A 24,963-nucleotide genomic window follows, 5' to 3' on the forward strand; every position below is an offset into this window, starting at 1 on the left:
TACGGTCTATCTGGTCTGCAAACACTTCCCCATAAATCATCCAATAGGGCATGTAGAAGATGTTCTTGGCCAATTTCCATGATGGCTCCTCGTTGGGAAACAGAATGGCTTGCCTGGCGACCCCAAAACTCATCAGTACCACCAGCATAATGATGACAAAGTACATCATGTCTATCATCTGGAAGGGTGGGGAAGCAGAGGGAGAAACAAAAGAAAACCAGAATGACTGAGTATTCCTGTGGTGCTGACATTGATGGAAACCTTTGAAGGAGGTGCACTTTTGAGACTGCTGATAAGGGATGTTGACATAGGGAGCTGTGTTCAGGTAAGAGAACACCTGGTCTATTGAAGCCAATGTCCATACAAGCTTGTCAGTAACTCAAAAATCATTAAAAAAAAAAAAAGACAGCACATGCACAATGGAACCCCTTCATCTTTCATTATTTTCTGTGGGACCTAGTCAAGACTAGGCATGAGAGTCATATAACACAGAGGCTTGAGTCTTTATATTAATGCAGTACTAACTTTTTTTCTGCTCCTGGGAAAGGCAAATGTCCTTGCTGGGTCTCTTTCTTCTTAGCAAAATTGGAATTGAGATAGTTGAACTATTTCAACAACTATTGCAATGCTGTAAATTCCCTAAATTCTGAAAGGCTTATGGAGAGCTGAAAAGCTCAAGAAAATCATTTGTTAACAAGGCTAGGACAACCCAAATATCCACCTTATACCGTCTTATCCTTGTGGCCCCGACCTCACTGAATGGTATTCTACCACAAACCAGTCTCAGAGAACCACTTCTTCTGTGCTTTCCTCTGCAGTGCGTCCTATCAGTTACGGGGCGTGTTTTCGTAGGCATTAGAATCAGGTAGCCTAATGGCCCATTCCAGTGTTTGCTGTTGAAATGTTGGATTTTCATCTCGACATGTTTATAAAATTCTCGACTCCATTCAAGTACAGTGTTATCTCTTATCCCTCTTTATTCCTTTCTTTTTTGCTTGTTTTCATGATACATGTTATCTGGGATCTGTTTCTCACATGCCAAATTACTTTCCTTTTATCACCGAAAGTAGATGAGGATGTACTAACTATTATTTTGCCTGGCCAGACAGAACCCACTGCCTCCTTCTTTCAGAAACAGTTCCCACCCATTTTGGCCCTAAAGGTAGGTGTCTTTTCCAGGCTGGGTTAATCATGGTACCTTGCCCTCTGGCAAGTGACAAGAGGTAGGCATGCGTCACAGACAAGCCAACCAGAATCCCTTCTTTGGATTTTTTTTTTTTTTTTTTTTTTTAACTGAAGCAGGAGAGAGAAGCTCCCTTACTCTCTCTGTAATGATGTGAATTCAGAGTGTCTGAGGCTGAGTCTCCCACTAGTGAAACTGACCAGAGTGAATGAAGCAGCTATTCCAGAGAGAAAGAGTGCGCTGTGATGGTAGTTGGGGGCCTGGCTGCAGTAGCTTTTAAGCCCAGTTCCATCATGCCCTGCTGTAAATCAATTTACCCCTCCTGGGCTTAAGCTAGTTGGAGATTGGTTTCTATCCCTTACATAAAACCACCTAATACAAAAGGCTATCTTTTCTTGGATACCAAATTTCCTGAAGGAATGCCCATCCACAAAGAAAAACTGATGATAATTTTATAAATGGTAATGAAGGCTTTAAATTAGTTTTAAAACTTTATTTTGCAAGACTACATTTCATGGTGCCAGTTATTGGAATTAAAACATTACAGCCTTCCTGTATGCCTTAGGACACTGGGGGCTCAATACATTTTAGGCAAATTAATCAACTTTCAAGGCAACTTAAAAATCTCTCAAGTATTGTCTGACTTTGAATCTAAATAAGAATCTCTCAAAATTTGACGTTCATTCATATTTGTTCACTGTCCTTAAAAATATATGCTGGTTAATTATTCTTTTCACAACTTAGTGGCCTCAGAACTCTCTTAGAAGTGAGCAAGCCAGCTGTGCTGAAACAGTTTTATAGGGAATGTGGGTCTATTTCTCATCCTCTCTCTCTCTTATAAAATTCTTTCATCATTTATTTACAAAAAGTTCTGTTAGTGAGAAAACACAAATGGGTCCTTCATGTTATGTTTATTTAGACTGATGAAAAGGTGGGTGGGGAGAGGAAGGTGTGTACTTATGAGACTTAGGAACTAGTCTGACCCAAGAAAACTCAGCCAGTAAATACAGCAACTGTTCTAATCTAATTTCTCAGGACTGTTTTCATTCAGCTTGATTGTAATATCTATTCAAAGGGTCAAAACAATCAAAGAAACATTGTTCCCAAACACTCAACTTCATATATTTCAAAGGAGTCTTAGCTTCCATACAAATACTGATATCTGTTGGAGTGAACTGCAGAAACAGGACATTATTAGTGAGAACTGGGTCTGGCTACCTTTATTTTTATTTTATTTTTTAATTAATTAATTTATTTATTTTTGGCTGTGTTGGGTCTTCGTTGCTGCGTGCGGGCTTTTTCTAGTTGCGGTGAGCGGGGGCTACTCTTCATTGCAGTGCGTGGGCTTCTTATTGCGGTGGCTTCTCTTGTTGTGGAGCACGGGCTCTAGGCGGGCGGGCTTCAGTAGTTGCGGCACAGGCTCAGTAGTTGTGGCTCACGGGCTTAGTTGCTCCGCAGCATGTGGGATCTTCCCGGACCAGGGATCGAACCCGTGTCCCCTGCACTGGCAGGTGGATCCTCAACCACTGTGCCATCAGGGAAGCCCTGACTGCCTCTGTTTTTAAAGCTAAGTTGTCCAATTGGTTTAATATGAAGAGAGCTGATTGTGTCTCATTCTTTCAAATACCCTTTGGTTGGTTTCTATAGAGGAGAGTACATACTGTAGCGGTTAAGTATGTGTCCTCAGGTGTCAGACTACCTGAGTTTTCACCTTGACTCTGGTAGTAAAAACAACTAGGTAATCTTGGGCACGTTGTTTGGTCTTGTTTCTTTTATTTGTAAAGTGGGGATAATAATAATAATGTATATTATTTTTGTAAGGATTAAATGAGATAATGTGTGAAACAATGTGGGTAGTTCTCAGTAAAAGTTTATTATTAGAATTGAAAGGAGGTCAGGCTGTGGAGTCAGATAGACAGGAGTTTGAATCCTTCCTTTGTTCCTTGTCTAGTTTCAGTTTGTTCAATTATGAAATGAAGATACTAAAACCTATTTCATGGGGTTGTAATGATGATTGACATGTCTGACATGGTATTTGGCACATAGTAAATGAAACCTATTATTGTTGTTTTTATTCCACATTATATAAGTGAGCTTAGTGCTAGGTTTAGAGACCCATTGAGAAGTGGAATATGAAGAAAAGGGGTTGGAATTCCATTAAGTGATCCTGGATCTGAAGATTAATTGGAATCATACTTGATCAGTATTGAGTCCAGGTACTTTAGCAGCCTGCAGTCCCTAGACCACAGGGCATAGTGAGTTACTTGGCTGTTTAGTACTAAACAGGGGCTCTCTAATATTGGGGGCTTTCGGTATAATCACATCTGGGCATATTTTGTTAAGCTTCCATCCTGGCAGTCCATCCAGCTCACTGATAATTTCTATAGGCATAGTTTACCTACCTTCTGGATCAGTGACTCTATTACTAACGATCTTAAAAGCCCCATGAAAGCGAACAAAGCCCCCAAATATACTCATTTTCTACTTATGAATGACTTCACTAATCAGTCAAGAATAAGTTAGAATGTAGAAAAACTGCAGTACAATCTCTCTCGCTCACTCCATGGTAAGGTTTCATTCTCATCAAAACTGGGGATAATTATGCCATTATTAAAAAGATAGATATGAATTCGAAAATAATCTTACTGCGCTTCCCTGGTGGCGCAGTGGTTGAGAATCTGTCTGCTAATGCAGGGCACACGGGTTCGAGCCCTGGTCTGGGAAGATCCCACATGCCGCGGAGCAACTGGGCCCGTGAGCCACAGTTACTGAGCCTGCGCGTCTGGAGCCTGTGCTCCGCAACAACAGAGGCCGCGACAGTGAGAGGCCCGCGCACCGCGATGAAGAGTGGCCCCCGCTTGCCACAACTAGAGAAAGACCTCGCACAGAAACGAAGACCCAAAACAGCCAAAAATAAATAAATAAATAAATAAATTAAAAAAAAAAAAAAGAAAATAATCTTACTGCATTAGTGTGACTTTAGTTATTTCAAGTATTTAAATGTGACTCAACCTCTTAAAACTAATATATCTGGCTTGCTTGGGTCTTTCCCAATTTTATTTATTGAAATAAGATAAGGTAATGATCAATTACGAAAAACAACCAATCAAATAATGTATTCACCTAATGTACTGGTTCTCTACAGAGGGCAATTTGCTCCACAGGGGACATATAGCAATATCTGGATGTTTTTGTTGTTGTGAGTGTGTGTGTGTGTGTGCGTGTGTGTGCGTGTGTGTGCACATGCATGCGTGCACACATGCGCTCACGCACACACGTTACTGGCACCCAGTGGGTAGAGGTCAGGGATGCTGCTAAACATCCTATGATGCACAGGACAGTCCCCCGCCCCCAACGAAGAATTATCTAGTCCAAAATAGCAATAGTGTCAAGAATGAGAAAACTTGGCTTAATTTTGCAGCTGTTATAGTTCTTCACTTTCACTGGGTCTATTTGAGAATATATTTGAGAATTTCACATTTGAGAATCTCATAGATGGTCTGTCCCCTCTGTCCAGAAAATTCATACATCTACACATTTTTATACATAAATTGTGTGGAAAGCCAACAGATCCTCTCTCCTAAACCTCTTCCATAGACTAAGTGGAGACTCTGCTTTTAGATGTGGAAATTTTCACCACCATCTCAAATTCATCACTAAAGTACAAAGATGATGTAAGAGGTAGTGTTGTACAGTAAGATACGCATTTGTTTCCTACTCAAAAACCCCCCAAATGAACTGGGATTCAGCTTTGGGTAAGTAACTCAAGCTTACTGAATTCAAGTTTTTCCACCCTAGAGTGGGCTTTGTGATATATTCCCTAAACAATGCTGGTTTTATAAACACCAAGCTTTTGTACAAAAGGATTAGGAATAGAGCAAATAAGTATGCTCACCAATTTTTCCTTTTTCCATTGTACTTTAACAATGATAACAGATATAATTTATCAACTACCTACTGTAAGCCAGACATTGTTGACCACTTAACCTGTGTTATTTCTAATTATCACCACAACCTGACGAGATATGCATTTATTATTACTACTTGGAAATGAGTGAACTGCATCTCAAAGAGGTTAAATAAATTGCTCAAGGTTTTATAATCCTTTCCTTTTAGATTCAGTCTCCCTCTCTTTGTATGAGTTTGCCAGTGCTTTTGTAGGAAAAGTTTTTGTTATTTAAGACTCATTTTAGTAGAGTTACATACATACACACACACAAAATAATAATAATAATAAATATTGATCTGCTGACTGAAAGGTAAGCAGTAATGATGTAAATAGTAAAACTTGAGTGAGAATGATGAAAGATATCTGTTGATCAATTGTTCAACTGTTTCAAGAGCTGATACAATGGGAGTAGAGTGGAGGACATTAGGAATGAGATTTTTCAGTAAGAGCTGTTTGCCACAGTAAAATGGATGTACTTGGCTTTTCCATATATGCCCTGTAAAGGTTAAGTAAGGGGACACACTTAGAAAAGTGGGGTAACTGATAAAAAGCACCCAGTTTCTGAGCATCAGACTCTGATTCTTCCTCTAGTAAGTTTGGAGAGGGGGCTGATTTACTTGTGCATTCCCAGGGTTACACCGATGCTGTCCTGTGAGGGCTCAGTCTTTATGGAGAAAGTCTGGAAACTAGTGTATGGTCCAGGAATACCAGAACAAGTCCACAGCCATATGTGGGGAAGCATATTAACTTGGCACTTGGGATTCTTTTTTAAAAAGAATAAGATAAGTAGGAGCATCATTCTGGAACCCAGTTTTCAACAGATATCATTCTCCAGTAATGTAACAAAACACATAATATATTGACAGAACTTAATGTTCAGCTCAAACTCAACCTAACTCAACTCAAATAAACTATGTTTTTTTCCCCCTCTGCGTAGGGAAACATGTTTTTCTAGAACTTCATTAAGAAAAAAGGAATCTGTTAAAAATTTACAGTGGAGATCCATACCTTCTCCGATATAAAATGTAACTTCTGTGTGAAGGCTTCCCTGACCAACCGTCTCTTTTCTATGCTCCTGAGGTATTTTATACACAACTCTGTTGCAGCATTCTCACACTGTATGGTAATCACTTCTCTCTTTCTCTCATCATCTACCTCATTAAATGAGAGCCCTTACATACCCAACTCCTACCCAGGTGCCTGGCACAAAATAGATGATGTTTATAAATATTTGTCAGTAAGTGAGTGAGTGATAGTTAATCCTCCAGTTATGTATTAATAATATATAGTTATAGTCAAACTTCTGAACACTCAAAAGGAATTAAAAAATAAAACACCCCCAGGGCCATCTCAGACATTGATAGCAGACCCAAATGAATGATTTCCCTCTTCCTATGATAACCACTCCTTCCCTGAGAACTTATAACATGGAATCAGAGGACCCTGCTTACCATTTTTCCAATCATCATTACATATGGGCCCAAATACTTGTTCACGCCGAAGATGTCTAATAGACGAATGTACCAATAGATGATGTTCACACAATAGATGACCCTCCCGTCACTCCTGAAGGGCTGGTCTTGGAGACGAAGGATCATTCCAACAGAGAACAGAAGGATGGCTATGAGGTCTGTGACATTCCAGTACTCTTGCAGCCACACCTTTACTTTTTGTAGCAATTTCCCTGGCTCTGACATCAAAATCTGAAAGTCAGGAAAGAGAGTGGGGTTAGGTTTGATTTCTGTCTATATTTTCAGCCCAGTTGGAAAGTGCTTGGTCTGTTAGCTGACAACAGTAGCTTGTTTTGTCTACCTGTATCTACTCATCTGGGTAGCCTAAGCTTAGCTCAGTTGTATATAAGCAATAAGTTTGATCCTTTGGGACGCCTTACAATTCTAAGACACGCATTAGGGTTTTGCTATAAAATTATTGATTCCTAATACCCTGCAAATCTCCAAAATCCTCCTTCATCTGAGTAAACGGTATCACCATATTGAGTTACTCAGGCCACTAACTTAGGAGGACTCCTTCATTCCTCTTTCATACCCATATCCTCTGCATCAACATGTCCTCTTACCTATATTTCCAAATACGACCTAGTCCAACCACTTCTCACCACCTTCAGTGTCGCCACTCTATCCTAAGCCCCATTACATTGCCCAGATGATTGCAACAGCCTTCTAACTGGTATCCCTGCCACCACTGTTGCCCGACCAGCCTCAGTGTATTCTCTGAGCAGCACACAGAAAGACCTTTAAAAGCCTAAGCTGTGAGCTGGGTGGTGATTACACAGTTGTATGGGTAGGTAAAAACTCATCAAGCTCTACCCTTATGAGTTGTTCATTTTCTTACTGGTGAATTATACCTCAATTTAAAAAAGAGAGAGACTTGAGAGACATATGAACAACAGCAAAACTAAAGTAAATTGTGATAACTGAAAACTTAAGCCTTCTGATGGCTTCCATTATGAATACAGAAAGATCCAAACTCCTTACGGTGGCCTCATTTCATGTCCCACCATATTATCCCCATTCACTACCCTGAGGCCGTAGTGGTTTGCTCTTAAGCATAACACATCCATTCTATACTCAGGACATTTGCACTTGTTCCTTTTGTTGGGCATTTTCTTCTCCCAGATTTTTACATGTCTGGGTTCTCCTTATACTCAAGGTCTCCACTCAAATTTCCCCTTCTTAGGAAGAACTTCCTTGACCACCTCCCTGCAGTGGTCTCCACATGCCCAAGCCACTAATACATTATCCTACTCTATTTTTTGAAGATTTTTATCACTATATGGAAATCTTCTGCATGCATGTATATGTGTGCGTACATGTACACATGCCAGTCTAGCTAGCTAGCTATCATCTATCTATGCATCCCTCTCAACATCCATCCATCTCTCCTCTCATCTATAACTGTAAACTTTGAGGACAGACCCTTTGTTTCCCAGGCCCTGCTACATAATAGACACTCATGTGTTGACTGATTGTTGCAGAGACACCTCATAGCAATTCTCCACTCCCTTGTATATCTTAACTGCTGGGTGGTACTCTGAATTATCTTAAATCTAGAGGGGTTTTTTGCTGCTCCACACTCTATAAATGAAGAGTTGGACAGTAGGAGTTGACACCCATTCTGCAGCACAGGATGTGAGGAACCTGGTGAGGCTATACAGCAGGGCTACCTTCACGAATCACTCGTGTTTGCCTCTGAGATTTCCACCTCTTCAAGCCATGACCCACCCCTTTCCCGACTCAGGACCTCTCAAAGGAGAGGAGTGCAAAGACGGGGGCCAGGTCTAATCTACAGCTATTTATTTGAATCCTCACGGTGCCTTTAATAGCTTGCCTTGGCCTGAAATATTAAGGAAGGGAGGTTTTATTAGTGAGTCAGGACTGGGGCTTGGAAGGCTGAGCAAGATACCAGGAGCCACGTGGTAGCCTCATTCTTCATCCTCTAGTGCCTCATTCCTAAACCCTAGCCCTTAGCATGCATCGGAATCACCTGGAGGGCTGGTGAAAACACGGTTGCCTGGGCCCCAGTCCTGGAGTTGCTGCTTCAGTATGCCTGTGTGGGGCTTGAGGATTTACATTTCTAAAAGCTCCCAGGTCATGCTGGTGACCACCGGTTGGGAGCCACTGTCCTACCCATGAGGAATTCCTGCAGCAGCTATTGTCCTGATGGCTTCCCACCCAGGCTCCACCTTAACTAGGGGAAAAAACCTGTCTGCGCACAAGCGTACGTGCTGGGGTGGGGTGGGGAATGCCTTAGAGTTTCTCTAACCCTTTGCCCACACTCGCCTAAGGTTTTTAGTATATATGTATATATATTTTAAATAGTTAAAGTATTTTTCTGAAATCTCAACATAAAAAGAGATAAAAGCAGAGTGGCCGGGGTGAGGCCTCTCTTAGGATCCCAGGGATCCGGGGCGCGTCTCAGTTTGCAACCTCGCGGGAAGTGGAAAGAGCCGTGGGCCTCGGGCCGGGTCAGTCGGGTTTAAGACCCAGCTCTCCTCTCTAGCTGTGGGATGCAGAAAAATTGCTCAATCCCTGGGTCTTGGTTCCCATACCTGTGCAGTGGAGATGTCGTCACAGCGCGCCACCTACCTCACGAGTCGCGGGGAGGAGGCCCCACGTGAGAAGCTGTCTAACCGCACCCGGGAGCTGTTACGGGCTCTTACGGCATGACCGGGCTTGTTTGGCCGACCGCGCTTAGAAGCAAGTGTGCCGGGAAGGGGCGGGCCCAGGGAGAAACCACAGAGCCCGCCTATGTCCCCGGGGGCGCGGAAGCCTACAGCCTTTCCCCTGTTCTCAGGCTCCTGCGTCTGAGGTCTGGAGGGCCCGCGTGCTGTGAGGAGGCACCAGGCGGGACGCTCGGCGCCTGAGCATGTCCTTAATGGGTTCAGGGACGTGGGGTGAGGGGCCAGGGGGCAACCTCATTGGGCCGAAGAGAAGGTCAGACACTTAGGTGGTCAGTGCCTCCCGCCCACTGCTTCCTCGGAAACAAGGACTCTTGGTTGACCCCCCGCTGACCCCAGGCTCCAAAGCCTGCTCTCCCCGCTGTTATATGCCGCCTCAGGAGAAATGGATAGCCAGCCTGGAGATTCCTGGCAGCCCGCCGGCTTGGCAGCCTCTTCCAGAACAGTCCGTGGAGTACAGACTGCTCCCTGTCTTCTTCCAGTCTAGTCCCTGGAGAGATTCCAGTCTCCCTGCTCAAGTCTCTCCCTTTTCTGCTTGTCCTGGGGAAGGAATAGGCATCTGGGCTTTAAATCACAAAGCCAGGGAGCTGGCGCTGCACAGCAACAGGTCCCGCAGCAGTCGCGGCCTCAGTTCTCAGAGAGCTACACAAAGACCAAGGCGAATTTATTACTGTTTTCAGTTTACAAACGGGAAATGCACAACAGTGGTCAGGAAGTGGAAGGCATTATGAATGGGAAAGCCTAAGGGGAGACAACTAGCTGGAATGAGGCAAAGGCAGCCACTTAAAAAAAAAAAAAAAAACAAAACCCAGTCCCTTATAAAATGGGACTCTCAGGATAGGGGCATGCTGGTTAGAATTTAAATATCCCCAAAGCAGTTAAAAAACCCAAGGAAGGGCTCTAAATATTTATACGTTTGTTTTTTTTTAAAAATGATCCCACTTTTTCTCTGGAGAACATTCTAGAGCTAAGCCCTAAGATAGTAAGGCCCTTTTAACCTTAGTAATGAAGGCAAGGGTGAATTTGTGGGTCTGTAGGAATCCTTTTTTCTATGGAGCTCAATATACTTTCCTCCTCACTGTAGTACAGCAAGTAGGGTTGTTCCGGAGCTCTCGAGAATGCAGTGGACTTGACAGGGAGTAATTCTTCCAGAAAAACCTCTCCAGCTGATTGTAGTTCCGGGGGGAAATGCAGAGGAATCACCGTACCTTACAAGCCTGCCTCCCCTGTGGGCTTGGGAATGGGCTTTGGGAGCTTGTTGGGCAGGGTTGCAGAGCCCTCTGGTGGATTATTGCTTGACTACATTTATTCTAATGGCTCTGAATCTGATGACCCGAGGCTAGCTTTGACTTCACGTCACAGGAGGGTGGCATTTTGATGGCCCCTTTTATGCGATGGCGTTGGGGGGAGAAGAGAGGGACCCACATCCTCAACCTGAAGGACAAGAAATATGTTCAATTCACTTAGGGCTGGGAGAGAGGCTGGCGCCCAGCAGGGACATAATAAATGTTGAGAAGGAATAAACCAGGGAATAAATTAACGAATGAAAGCATAGTTCCTCCTAGAGCTGCTGAAACGCATTTGCAGAATCACAGGTATTGGTGGACTGTGTCCAAAGAGACACAGAGTAATGGGTTGCAATGGGAGTTAAAAGTGGAAAATTTAAAGATTAAAAAAAACTTTTTTAAAGTAGAAAAAATTTTAAAGTCATGTTTATCAGGACGAGGAAAGACAGGTGTAAACACTGTTGAAGACAACTGGAGGGTTTCTTGGGGGTAAGAGATAACTCTAGCAGAAAATAGACTAGATCCCAAGCACGCATGGACTGACAACCCTATAAACACACACTGAAGCCTCCCAGGTCTGTCAGCAGCCGTGGAAGCCAAGTCCTTTATTTCTGTGGCAGTGTTAAGAGAAATAGTTTCTGGCTTAACTTGGATCCCGAGTGTTCCATGATCCCCTCTATCCACAGATGTAACTAGCCACTGTCTTTCTCCTCTGTTCTCTTTTATGAAAGCAGTTACCTCTCTCATCTTTTCTATTCCCAGGGTGAAAATATAGGAAATGACGATCCATTCCTGGGTGGAAGGCCAGCGCTCCATCTTCACTAACACGATATAGTTGAAGAGCATCAAGTATCCGATGTACGCCAGCTGTAAGGAAACACAATACAGTGCTCTGGCTGCGAAGACCTTGGAGCCCTGCCCTTGGGCCAGGCCACTGTGAGTTAGGACACAACAAGGTCAGCAAGCAGGACTAGGAATTCACGACGAAATGAACTTCTAGGCTCTAAACGATCAAAAGAATTTTAAAAGACTGTAATTTTGAAATAATTTGATATACAATCTTCCTTTTGATCCTTGCGTGTCTCTGCGTCCCAGTACTTTGCTTGTACCTATGTGTCATGATGCACCATTTTGTTTTGCAATTCCCCGTTTCTCGTATTTTCTTGGCTAAACATGGAACCTCTTCTCTCAGGGGCTGCTCTTGCTCATGCATGAGTCTTGCGTCCTTGAACTAGGACAGCACAGTGAATTTTTGCCTAACGAATACCAGGTAGATTAAATGTCTGTAAGAAGGAAAGGCAGACACATGCTATACGTGTCAATTGGTCAAACCGACATAAATAATAGCCCGGAATTTCTTGGAGCCCCACTTTAATTCTCTTCCATGTTAATGTCTTCTTTTTTTCTCCTATCTTAATGTGCTTGGTTTGGCGGTGCCCTGGGAAGGTTTTACCTCTTATCCCAGGCACTGCTTTCCTGCCCTGTCCAAGCTGGGATATTCCTTCCTGGTTTCTGCTTCTTTGAACAAAGCAAGAGAAGACAAGCAATTTATAGGAAAGAATGAGTCTGTGAGGCCTGCTGTGGCTTGGAGTAACGTTTAATCCTCACGAGGCACTAGCACTGGAGGTTGAGCCCTGATGGAACTAGCTGAGTTGCTGGGTGTCCCAGGAAGACTCCTCAGGCTTCAGGTTTGGTGAATGTCACTGGACGACTCAGGTATGTCTAGATGAATGAAGTATAGGAGGGCTAGTGAGGTTCTTACGTAAGGGGCTGAGGAGCCTCTGGAGAAGAAAACTCATCCTAGGGGCAATGGCATAGAAGTTAAGCCTTTTCTAGGCAAGGCTTCAGGTCGAGTAAGGTACCTGCTGCCTTTAGGGGCCTCAGGGGCTGTGAATAGGAACTACGAGTGAATTTATTGAAATCTGCACTCTTTGGAGCTTAGGTAGAAAAGAATAGGATACGGTGTGGGCAAAAGGATTGAGACCTTGAGAATTTTGGAGATACCGCATGATTCCGGAGCCCTGGAGGGCAGCTTAGAAGGTGGAGAAAGATGCAGCCTGGCTGGGAGACAGGGGAACGGGCAGCCCTGCAGAGCTAGAGAAATGCTGCTTTCTCTACTAACGGACCTCTTTCCTTCTTTCCTTCCCTTTTTCTTTTTTCTTCCCCTTTTTTTCCTTTTTCCCCTTCTTTTCTTTTTCTCTCCCTGTTTTTTTCATCCCCCTTTTTCTTTTCTACTCTCCTTTCTTCCTGTTTTATTCCCTTTTCCTTTTTACTTTTTATCCTCTCCCCTTTTCTTTTTACCCTCCCCTTTTCCTTTTTTCCTCCCCCTTTCCTTTTTTCTTCCTTTTTCTTCCCCCTTTTCCTCCCTTTCCTTTTTTATCCCCCTTTTCTTTTTTCTCACCCTCTTTTTTATCCTCCCCCCTTTTCCTTTTTTCCCCCTTCCTTCTCATTTAAAAAATAAATGAATACATAGGCCCTTAATATGAGTCAAAGGTACTTTCTGAGACCCTATTACATTGACGGATTTACAGACACGGTGATATAACGTCTCATCTCTTGAAGGGTGGGCATATGTCAGAGTTGAATGAGATCACGTATGAAAGTGAGAGGGCAGCTGCATAGATGCTGGAGGATCAGCAGGCCTCCTCCTCCTGCGAGATTCGCTTTGGTATACGCCCCGCCCAAGGACCACCATTTATAACCATGCCTCAGTTCCTACCCCACCCCCTTCGGGATCATTAGCACGTTGTGAAAAACCTCACCTGAAAAGAGTCTACTCAACGTGAAATCGTGTAGGATGGTGTTTAGAGTGTAATTTGTTTCATATGATTCCTGTTTACCATTATACACTGGCATCCACTCTCTAGTCCCTGTGAGTTCTGTATTTTACAAAACACAAGGAAAGGACTTCAGTGGATAAACGGTGAAATATGCTCTTAGCCTCCTTCTGACCTGAAATCCTTCTCTCTTTCTAGTTGCTTCCTTCTCCTTGTTGGACCAAATTCCACTGCTTCTGGTGGGCCTTGTTAACTGCCCAGGTTTTGTCATTTTACTCAGTTCATTACAAAACATTCCAAAGCATTATCTTCTCTTGTCACAGGTAGGCCCAGTGACACACACACAATTCTTCCAGAACCTCTTCCTTTTAGTACTTAAATAACTCCTTCAATCTGCCTCTCTCCTCTGAACACAGGTCTAATGTACTTGTTTGGCAGAAGGACTAGTGTTTGGTGGAAGGAATACAGACGCAAAGTCAGTGAAACTTGGATTTAAATCCTGGCTCAAGTACATCCCAGCTGTATCTTTTTGTGTAAAATCACTTCGCCTGCCTGGGCCTCCCTTCTGTGAAATGGAGATGTTTGCTATCGACCCTGTAGAGCTTTCAGAAGGATGGGGGAGGGGAATATGCATCTACCTCCTGATACAGTATAGAGGCCCAATGAATGGTGACTGATATTATTATACACCTCCTTCTTCAAGAAACTTCTACGCCTCTCGCCTCCTCTTATCTCAGTCCTTCCTTCCTTTTTACCCCCCTTAACTACTCATACCTCTCTTCTTTTTTTTTCTTTTTTAAATTGACCTCATGGCTTACGCTTCCTCCACGACCATCCTTTTTAGCTCCTGCCTATTTTTAAAATCAGTTACTCTACAATGCTTTTCTTTCCATAAACAAGCTACAATATAATATTTTGGGACAACTCTCAAAATACAGACTTCCAAAATAGGGCTTTAAACATGTTTCAGGGGTACAACAGAGGACTGGATGCTTCCTTGGAAGAAACCTATCTTAGAACTCGCTAACATTCACGGGGCCTTGCTGCAGATAACCCTAACGTGACATGCTTTAATGTGTGTGTGTGTGAATATATATTCACATATATACACACATATATATTCTGTAAGCTTTAACAAGCTGTGTGTGGAATGCCATAGCTTTGAAAAGAAACAGAACCTTGTGATTCTTAAGTTAGTGGGAATCCTATAAGAATTTGTATTTTATTTGCTTATATATTTTTATAAATTTACCATTAACCAAGGTGCGTGACTCCTAAAGTATGAAATGCAAGCACCAAAGCCTGCTGAAGCTGCGTGGGGATCCCTGGTGGGCCCTGGCCATTCCTCGCTTCTTCCCAGGCCTTTTCCTACTGCCACTAGAGCGTGGAGGGGCCCATCGTGTCAGCAGAGGAAGGAGTCTGTTCCTGCTGGAGAAGCCCGGAGCACACCCGGTGCCCTCTGACCCGGCACCACTTTGCACCTTGAATTGGCATCCCCTCCAGCTGGGCACTTGAAACAGGCTCTCACCACAAACTGGTCTGGGAGCCAGTTGGATCCCTGCCTCCTTTCTTCTTGGAACAGAAGAGGACTCAACCTGCTCCTCTGGAAACTTGCTAAGATATGGAAGTGAGGTTAGGTGGAAGTGAGGTGTGTCCTACCTTTCAGAACCTTGGGAGTGTAGAAGGGGATACTTTGGGAAATCAGGGTGGGAACTACTCTTACAGAAAAAAACACAACCAAAAGCAAATGGGCCCTTTGATCTAAAGCTGCATTTTATTGTTAAGCATCTCTGGGGACTTCAAAGATTGACACTCCGCATCTCCATTTACTTCTTGGAGGCTTTGTCAATACATATGGATTTCTGAAAATCATTGTGGAAACACAATCAGACATGACTGGAGCATCCAGTCTGATGGGTCTGTGGAGGGTAACCCAGTCAGCCATGCAGAAGGGAGCTGGACACGTGGGCCCCACTTCTCAAAGGGACAGCCTCACAACCTGCAGTATATGGTACAAGAAAAGCAGTATGCCCCAAGCTTCCCAGACCACAAGACTCACCTGGGAAGCTTGTTAAACACAACCGCTCGGGCTCCTCCCTGGAGATTTCATTTAGTGGGTCTGTGATGGGGCCAGGAATTTGCATTTCTAACACAATCCCTTATCATCATGGAAGTTTTGGAAATACCAGGCTGAAAATTCAGCCCTTTGTCTAGGGCAGTGGTTCTCATCCCTGGCTACTCATTACAACCACTTGGGAGCTTTGAAATATCCTGATGTCCTGGCTGTGCCCCAGAACAATGTCAACAGAATCTCCGGGAAAAGAACCCAGGCATCTTTTTAAGTAGATAAACATATAGATTAAATAGAACTCAAGTTTTTTTTTTTTTAAGCACTCCAGGTGATTCTAATGCGTAGCCAAGGCTCAGAACCACTGGCCAAGGCATTTGTGATTTAAAAACATTCTTGGCTAACAAACTGCCTCAACTAAGTAAATGGGGACTAGAGGAATCAAGGAAGTAAAATTAATACTGAACTCAGACAAAGAAAAAAAGAGATGCCTTGGAAGGATAAGAGAAGCTAGTATTCTATTTGTAAAGGTGATAGATAATTCTTGATACTACTACTGGTTTCTTTCATGCTCTAGATCAGGAGTCTGTAAACATTTTCTGTAAAGGACCAGATAATTTTTAAGGCTTTGTGGGCCAGATGGTCTCTATCGCAAGTAATCAACTCAACAGTTGTAGCACAAAAGCACCCAGACTGCAGGTAAATGAATGAGTTTGGCTGTATTCCAGTAAAACTTTATTTATGGACACATGAATTACATGTGAATTTCATGTAATTTTCATGTGTCACAAATTAGTCTTCAGTAGATTTTATTTCAACTCTTTAAAAAGGCAAAAAACATTCTTAGCTCACAGGCCACAATAATGGGCAGTGGGCTGGGTCTGGCCTGTGAGCTTTAGTTTGCCTCGCTCCGTCCTAGACAATTAAAGCAGTCTAATATAAGAGAAAGGTAAGTATTCAGTAAATGATAGTTTATCATTATTGACTGGGTGGATGAATAAAACACTGACCGTTGCTCTGCAATGGGACCAGCCTAGGAATAACAACAGTTACATTTATATTGTGCTTACGTGTTCCAGGCCCTGTTCTAAGTGCTTATATATTTCAACACATTTAATCTTTACCAAACCTTATAAAGTAGGTACTATTACTATCCCCATCTTAAGAAAACTGGGAACGTAGTGCTAAAGTAACTTGCTTAAGGTCACACAATAATAAAGAGGCCCAGACAGGATTTCTACTTAGGCTGTCTGACTCCAAAGTCCATGTTTGCCACCACTCTGTTGTTTTCTGCAAGGTAAAAATAGTGTATATCTGCATGCAATAGATAAATAGAAATGATTTCTGTATGCCTTAGTTATTTTTTTTGGGGGGGGAAGGATTTTTTTAATGTTAATAAATTTAAACTTTTTAAATTTTTACCTCACTAAAAAAGTCATATTTGTATTTTAATAATTTCCCATCCTCTCTGAAGAACAAACTTTGAAGTAGTGGTTTTCAGCTTGTGGCAGTTTTACCCCACAAGGAGACATGTGGCAATGTCTGGAGACATTTTGGTTGTCCTACTTGGGGGCTGGACGCCGCTACTGGTGTCTAGTGGACAGAGGCCGGGGATGCTGCTGCGCATGGACAGCCCTCCTCAACAAAGAATCATTCCGCCCCACATGTCAAGAGTGCTGAGGTTGGGAAAGCCTGGCTGACAGCCAGCGTTGAGTGTTAGCATACAGGACCACACAAAAAGGACCTCATCTGGTCATTTGCGTCATCTCGGCCTCAGACTCAGACTCTCCTGTTGCTGACTCAAGTGACTGGTGTGGAGCTGGTTGTGAAAAAGGCCAAAAATACAGATGCACTATCTTTCATCTGGCACAGCTCCACTGTTGGCTGGAGAGCAGCAGAGACGACCTGGGTCAAAGCTCACCTTAAGCTTAAAATATCATGAAAAACGGGGGCAGACAGGCCATTTCTCCCATATGAGGAGGCTATTTCAGGGATAATCTTTTATCTTGTGGGCAGAAAATATTTGCAGGGTGTGCTTACTGGACAGTATTTGCTGTGATTGTAGGTTGCTTTGCATGTTTTTTGCTGCTTTGGTTAGCATGTTGTTTAACCGTGTCAGAGCAAGAAAGGTTGTTTGATGACATACCGGATTGGGAGTAATTACACACTTCTGATCCCCATCTTTCGTGGTTTTCCTTCTAACGCTCTGCTCAGCCCTTACCCACCAAATGTCCCCCCAAACCCAGGACTGGTGTCTAAAATGGGCAACTCTGATCCATTGCTCGTCCATCCAGAACAGGAAGCGTTTTGTAGAAGGACCTCTATTTCCCTTCTAGACTAGACTCATATTCATCTCACCTCTATTTCTGCTAGTTCTCCCTTTTACCATTTCCTTTATTTTCTGCAAGGAGGAGAAATGTAGAAGCTGTGGAAGCTGCCTCACAAACTCCACAAATCTTGCAAAGCTATAGGAAAAAGCAAGGTCATAGAGCCATTATTCCTGCCTGTATGGTCTTTATATAATGACTTGTAGAAGAAACCACCCAGGTGTGTGAGAAACTGACATTGGCTCTTTGTGGCCTTGTCTCCTTTAAGAAAAGGAGAAAAGGAAAGACGCTTACAGTGTAGAACCAGAACTTCACAATGGGTGCGTTGTAGAATTCATAGATTTTTCGGCCCAGGGGGATTAACCGGTGTCTGCTCTGAACCTCCTCTTCATCCTTCTTCCTGGAGGACTCCCCGTTGTTTCGTCCCAACATTGCCTACAGTGGAAGAGAACCGATACCGTCACAGCAGGCTTCTGCAGAACATGTTTCAACATGTATCTCATTTTATAGATGGGGAAAGTGTGTTCATAGAACCTAAGAGCTTTGTTCAGGGCCCCCAGAGATTTAGAGATTGTGCCTTCCCTAAGTGTGCATTTGCATTATACATAGAATCTATGTACCCTTTCCCTGGGATGGAAGGCCTTAGGGATATTTCTTGACCATTCTCTTCTCTTCCAGCCTGGAACCTCTGGAAGATGAGCTGTTGGAAGATACCCAGAGTTCTGAGAGAAAGAGCGTAACCTGGAGAGGCCAGGAATCTGTCATTCCTCCCAACCCCTCTCTCCCTTTATATACTGTGAAACAGGCAGGTCTGGGTTCTCTACTCATGCTAACGACTCTTAAGTCAAGGGTAAATTGGACTAGTAATACCTTATTTATCCAAAGGTGTTGAATATTCAAGAGGTTAAGTTATCTGTAGTGCCTGAACTTAGGAATATCTACCCAACTCTTAGGCATATGCCTCGGTTCCCCGATTTCAAACCCTGTAAAGCCTGAATTACTGCTGGTGCTAGTTTGGTGATTCCTGGGCACACGGCCTTCCTCTGCATGGCAGAGTCAACCAGATGGGACTGGAAGTCAGGCCTGACCAGAAAAGGCCCTCATCTCCCAAGTTGTTGCAGATCTCCTTAAGAATTCACTATTTCCTCCTCATTTCTGACAGGAGAAGCGGCAACAACAATTAAACATCACAAAAAAGGCAGAACTTGAGAAAAAGCGGACATACTCAGAAAGGGACTGGGTCCTACCCTGGACACTTAGAATCTGTGGCACCTTGGGCAACTCTTTTAACCTCTCTGAGACTTAGTTTCTTTAACTGTAAAATAAGTAATAGCACCTGATAGAGGGTTGGTTTACAAATCAATCGGCATCTGGAACGTAATAAGTGCTCGGTAAAGATGAGCTGGTCTTTAAAGTGAACTAAGACTTTCTCGGATACTCGTGACTGAAATGATCTAGTTGGGATCTCTCACAAGAAAAAAAGAAGTGTGATATTAGGCACCTATTACAGCATAATTTATTGGCTTTAATTCTTTCCATATTGTTCTAAGCAAGGTTAGTTTTACAATGTTTGGGAAATGAAATTTTTATTAAGTGTGAGAACAGGGTAAAACCTTATAACTACTGAAGACAGACAAGGATTTGGGGGAAGAAAAAGTATAGGAATATGGGTTTAAAGTTGAAGATCTAACTACCAAAATAATTTACCTTGAAGTTGATAACAGAGACAACCACTAGATAATTCTGGTTTCAAACTACCTTACCCACAATATAGATATATTAGTTTCAACTATTTTTGTCACTGCCTCAAATATCCACTTTACTCAAATATGTAACAATCACAAATGATTTACCTGTAACCATTGGATTTCGGGAAAGGGTAACTTCCATTCCTTTATGGACTCTCTGGCTGGAAAAGTACCTTGAACTAATGAATAGGTAAGATTCCATACTATGGCCTATCTAAGAATTTATTTTGATCAGTGAGCTGAGTCAATCTTTGTGATGGATATAGCACACTAGACAGCAATAGGGTTCTATAAATATCGATCATCGACCTCAGGAAACTCTGAAGTTCATGATATTTATCTTCTATAATTTATAATATATGTAACATAATTATCCTACTTCTATTCTGCTTATTTATATGCTCAATAATACAAGACCATTTGGGTACACAATTAGATGAGAGTAAAGGCAGCTTGGAGGGTTTTAGGCATCTTGGAGAATGGCATCTTGGGGTAACCTCTAGGGATGGTGGCTTTCCCAACAGAGTTGTAACAATGCCCTGGGTCTGTGGATGTGTTGAGGCTTTATTAGGCAAAATTCAAGACACTTACCTAGCAAGGCAGGTAAAACAAAGGGAAAAACAGAACAATCTATTTTGCCTTTATTGTTCAAAAATATTTCAAAGTGAGTGCACTTTTAAGAGGCTTGTCTTTCATGGTTTAAGTAAAGCATTTTCGACATTTCATTAATTCCAGCTTAACTTGCTGATTTTGTTGATTTCTCTTCCCAGTAGTCAAACATTTCCTTAGCCTACATTTCTTAAAGCAGATTGTAACAGGGTCAAATACAGACATGACTGCACAATATGGATTTCAGAATCTTTGCTGGCTAGACACAGATGTCAAGTCCGGGAAAGATCCTTTGAGGTGAACTAAGCTATTAAAGGCTACTAAAGTGAAGCAAACTGAGGCTGATGTTTCATGTATAATTTTGGAAGGGCCAAGGGAAAATGTTCCATTCCAAGAGAGGATATACTGATTTAACACAGAAGCTCAAATATCAATGCTATGAAGGGAGTGGAGTTGTCAACAAGCTGCATTCTCCAATCCTGTCTGGGGTGAGCTGAGACCAGTGGTCCAGCAGTAACAGAATTTGTCATTAGGGTCAAAGAAAGTGCCACCTTAAAAACAAGTGCTGTCCAACCCTGACTTTGCCAGCCCATAAGTCCTTTCCTTCCTTTCCTTCTCCCTGCTGTTTCAGCCTGTGGAGAATCAGCTCAGGCAGTAATGCTGTTGTAGTGTCTTCTACTTGGGTTCTCAGTAGACAATGGCAGGGGCTATTCTTTGGGAAGTAGACTTTGCTCTTAGTCCAGAGATGCATCTTTTATTGTGGCTTCTTGAAAGATCAGATCCTCAAAACTCTGGACCGAGCAGAGAGGCAGCTGCCTCTTTTGTTATCTTCCTTGAGACCCAACCAGAAAGAATACTGCTTTAGCTTCTGGCTACCTTCCTAGGTTCCTTCTTTGAGCCTTCCTAGGATGTACACCAATGTCAAGGCCATGTCATACTTGACACAGGAGGCCCATGCATCCCTATTGGATTCTTTCTACTACGTGGTGGACCAAACCAGCTGAGCTCCTACATTTGAGACTAGGAAGAAATTCTTTGCATCCCTTAGGTTTATCAGGTAAAAGCATGGCCAGTGGAGTCTGCATGCCTGGGTTCTAATCCCGGCTTTGCAACTAATTAGGTGGGTAACCTTGGACCATTTAACCTCTCTTGAGTCTCAGCTTCCTCATCTATAAAATGGTATAACAATAGTATCTACCTTGTGGGCTTGTTGTGAGGATTCCATGAGTAAGTGTACGGTTAAGCATTTAGCACCATTATAGCAATATTAGCAAACATTTACCATGTGCTAGGCACCAGTCTACATTAGTTACATGTACACTTTTTACATAGTTTACATGTACCTGTCAGCTAGTAATACTAATAATGTCATTATTCCCATGTTAGAGGTTAAGAAACTGTGCCCAAGGTTGCACAGCAAGTAGGTGACAGGGCAGGATTCTGGCTCCAGAGCGCACACTCTTTACCCCTCTGCTGAAGCATTCAATAAAGATTTGGTATTACTACTACCAACGTTTCTGCTAATGATCAAAATATCATTTCCTATCCTTGAAGGGGTTCAGAGGCCAAAATTATGGTAAGTTCTTTAGGGAAGACAGTCATTTGATCCTGTCATAGAGGGAAGCCGACTCCTCCACTAATTTATATAAGGATCCTGAAATTGAAAGCAAACATAGGACTTGAACTCAGTAAGTCAAAAGCAGTGAATGATTAATCAATCCAAAGAGTGGCCCAATGCATACCCCCTGTTGTACTTGGGGCTGGGAATGTGCCTGCAAATAGATCTTTAGGAAGGACCTACTGAAGGAAATAGTGTTTATCTGGAGGAAAAAAAATTCGCAGGGTGGTCCCACTTAGGATAATAATGCCAAGGCCTTTTGTCACCTGAGCAAAACCAATTTTTTGCTTTTTCCCCAAACAGCTTCTTCTGGCTCATCACAGTAATTGGTCAGGGTGGTGGGGAGGGTGGGGGGTACCCAGGAAGTCCTATGGAGCTGTTGCCTTATGTCTCCAAAGCTCTGAAGCCTTGTTTGTCTGTGATGTTTTTAGACTTTGGATACAATCCAGTGGTAGTCATGCTGCTCCAGCAGGGGTTGCAGGAAGCTGTCCCATGCCCAGCTGCCCCATTCCCCCTACAGAACAAACCATCCATGCTCTATAATTATACCAGGAAGAGCTAATAAAAGCCTTCCATACAAACCCCCAAATTCAATTAGTGCTGTATTTGTGAGCCTGACCTCGAAGACAGATAAAGGCTTAGCTTCTGATCAGCACAACGGCTCCAGCTCAGTGGAGCCAGCTGCTCCCAAATCAGATTCCCTTTCCTTCTTAGTGTGCTAAGACTGCCACATCACCTGTTGTTTATAAAGTATCGCCTGTTTGGAAAATTCAGGGTGTCTTGCTTCTGAATTTCATTGGGTTGTTGAGTGCCACTTACCTGGCTGAAGGATTAGAATCAGTCCCTTTAGTTATGTTATTTGTGTACAGAGAGGACACTTATTTTTTCTTGGCTGCACCATGCGGCATGTGGGACCTTAGTTCCCCGACCAGGGATCAAACCCGTGCCCCATGCATTGGAAGCACAGAGTCTTAACCACTGGACCGCCAGGGAAGTCCCCGAGAGGACACTTTTATAATAACCTGGTCTCAATACTTAAATGAAAGTACCTGGTGGGAGGCTGACCTCAAGAGTTATTAAATCTTAAGCCATATCCATGGGAGAGGTGGATTAGGGGTTCTCCCCTCTGACAATAACTGCATATTTTTTTCTTACTGTCAATTCCATGTCCTCTTCGTCTTTTTCCTTCGTGGGCTTCTCTGGTTCTTCTTGCTCCTTCTCTTGGAGGTGAATTTCCTGGGCCTGAGTCATATAGGGCATGTCATCTTTGTTCTTGAACTCCAAGCTGAGAATTGAAGGAGGAAGTAGAATTCCCAGAATTACCTAAAGTAATAATAATGATAATAATAATAATCACATTTAAAGGATTAAGATAAGGGTGGTTGCTTAGAATCAGAGAGCCTGGGGGGTGGGGTCTGTGTGTGTGTGATGTGAGGGTGTATGAGTGTTGGCTGTGCCCACAGTGGGGACCTGCATATCTGAGTAACTAAGAACATCCATGCTAAGAGGGTCACTTCTGCCCACGTGACTGGGAACTGTTAACTGTTAACTCACAGTAGCTCAGTCTGATTTTGGAGAAACAAAGCATCTTACCCAAATACATCTTGTCCAATTAACACCTACTTTGCATGAGGGAAACGGAGGAAAAAGATTCTACCCAAGGCAAAAATGGGAAAAAATTCAGATTCCCATTTAGTCACTTGATGGCACTTTGTGAAATCAGTTCATACTTATGTCCATTGGCATTTATTTATTAATATGCCAAGTGGAATTGATTATGTGTCATCTGGTTATCTCCGTAAAAAATACTGTCCTAAGTTGACCTTGAGAAAGTCCATGTAGGAAAACGGTATTCATTTTAGAGCATCCCTCAGCATTTGCTACTATCCAACAGAAACACACACACACACACGTGGGCTCTGCATCACTATGAGAATCCCTCTGCACAAATGCCCCAGGAGGCTCTGCATTGTATTTCTCTCATTATAAACCACATGCTGAAATCTCCACGTGATGACACTAAATTCATTGGCTTTTCTCATGAGAGGGCAATAATTTCATTCTCTATTTCCAGGGACCAAGTTTCTGAATGATAATACTGACATCTGATTTGTGTTCCCTAAATCTTCTCTCACCTCTTCCCTCAGTCCTAAAATGGTTCTGTGTACAAGGCTTCTGAATACAACCCTCCCTGAAGAAAGTATACCAAGGTGAGGGGCTAAGAGAGGCCATGAAGGATAAGTAAAAATGATCCTCAAGTAATGAGGCAGGGACAGCCTGTGCTCGAGTGCCCAGGGACTTGAGAGCAGCTAAGGGAAAGGGGAGAGTGGTGACCCTGACTCAGGGTGCCTGGCAGGCCTGGGAACGCTCAGGTGGCATGCCTGGCAGTCTTCAGGGGACATGACACCCTGTCCTCAGAGCTGAGAGCCAGGCTTGGCGTTGGTTGCAGTGTAGTGATGGAATGCCCATGACCCACTTCATGGAACCCTTCTGTGACTCTGGGCCAAGAGCCCACGGAAAGGGTGGAGTCGGGGAGGGTTGCTGGTTCAATCAGGGTGGCCTCAGCAGATTGCTCTGGTCTGGTGGCCCTTTTGTTTTGGGCTGACCTCAGAGTTACCTAGAGCAGGTAGTTCTAGGTAAGTATAAGCCTGGCTGGCTTCAGTTGTAACAGCCACAGACTCTAAACAGATAGAGCATTTAAAAACATTATTTCCATCTTCCCTTCCCATTTTTTTTGCCTTTTAAAAAATTCTCTCAGTTTAATGTTTTCCTTGTAAAACACTGAAGAAAACAAAAAATCAAAAGCCACTTATTATCCTATTTCTTATACTTTCAACCCCAGGGATAACCACTACAAACAATTTACTGTGTATCCTTTCTATTTTTTTTTTTAAAAAATGAAGTTGTACAATAGAACTATACATGTACATGCTTTAAAAAAACCAAAGAAATGGACTCAGGCTCTACATATTGGTCTGCAACTTGTTTTCCTTCAATGAAGAATAGATCAGGATTACCTAGCAACATCTTTACATATAAATCTATCTCATTTTTATTTCATTTAAAAAATTTCTAAAGTACAGCTGATAAGAGCCAATGTCTCTTTATGGTGCCAAGGAGGGGCCAAGGCGTTCAGGCTCGCATGGAGGTGAAAGGTTGCCTAAGTTAAGTGTCTCCTGGTGCAGCATGGCTTGTGACAG

The 24,963-nt window shown here is 42.9% G+C and overlaps 1 protein-coding gene across 17 annotated transcripts in view; it reads right to left on the reverse strand.

Annotated features, from left to right (window-relative positions):
- TRPM3 (transient receptor potential cation channel subfamily M member 3) overlaps positions 1–24,963 on the reverse strand; it is a gene marked incomplete at its 3' end in the record, with an annotated part of 933,308 nt that overhangs the window by 59,115 nt on the left and 849,230 nt on the right. For 14 of the 17 annotated variants that reach the window (XM_082401351.1, XM_082401352.1, XM_082401350.1 and 11 more), the window contains 5 exons: positions 22,919–23,086; positions 18,083–18,223; positions 11,355–11,483; positions 6,584–6,835; positions 4–178 (listed from right to left, as the gene is read on the reverse strand). In XM_082401351.1, the coding sequence (XP_082257477.1) occupies positions 4–178; positions 6,584–6,835; positions 11,355–11,483; positions 18,083–18,223; positions 22,919–23,086 (865 nt within the window). Of the gene's footprint in view, positions 1–3; positions 179–6,583; positions 6,836–9,201; positions 9,571–11,354; positions 11,484–18,082; positions 18,224–22,918; positions 23,087–24,963 lie in introns of those variants that run through there. The other 3 variants (XM_082401341.1, XM_082401342.1, XM_082401343.1) reach the window with 3 other exon arrangements.

This window comes from Balaenoptera borealis, assembly GCF_965194805.1.
Source record: "Balaenoptera borealis genome assembly, chromosome: 8".
In the NCBI taxonomy this organism is placed as follows: Eukaryota; Metazoa; Chordata; class Mammalia; order Artiodactyla; family Balaenopteridae; genus Balaenoptera; species Balaenoptera borealis.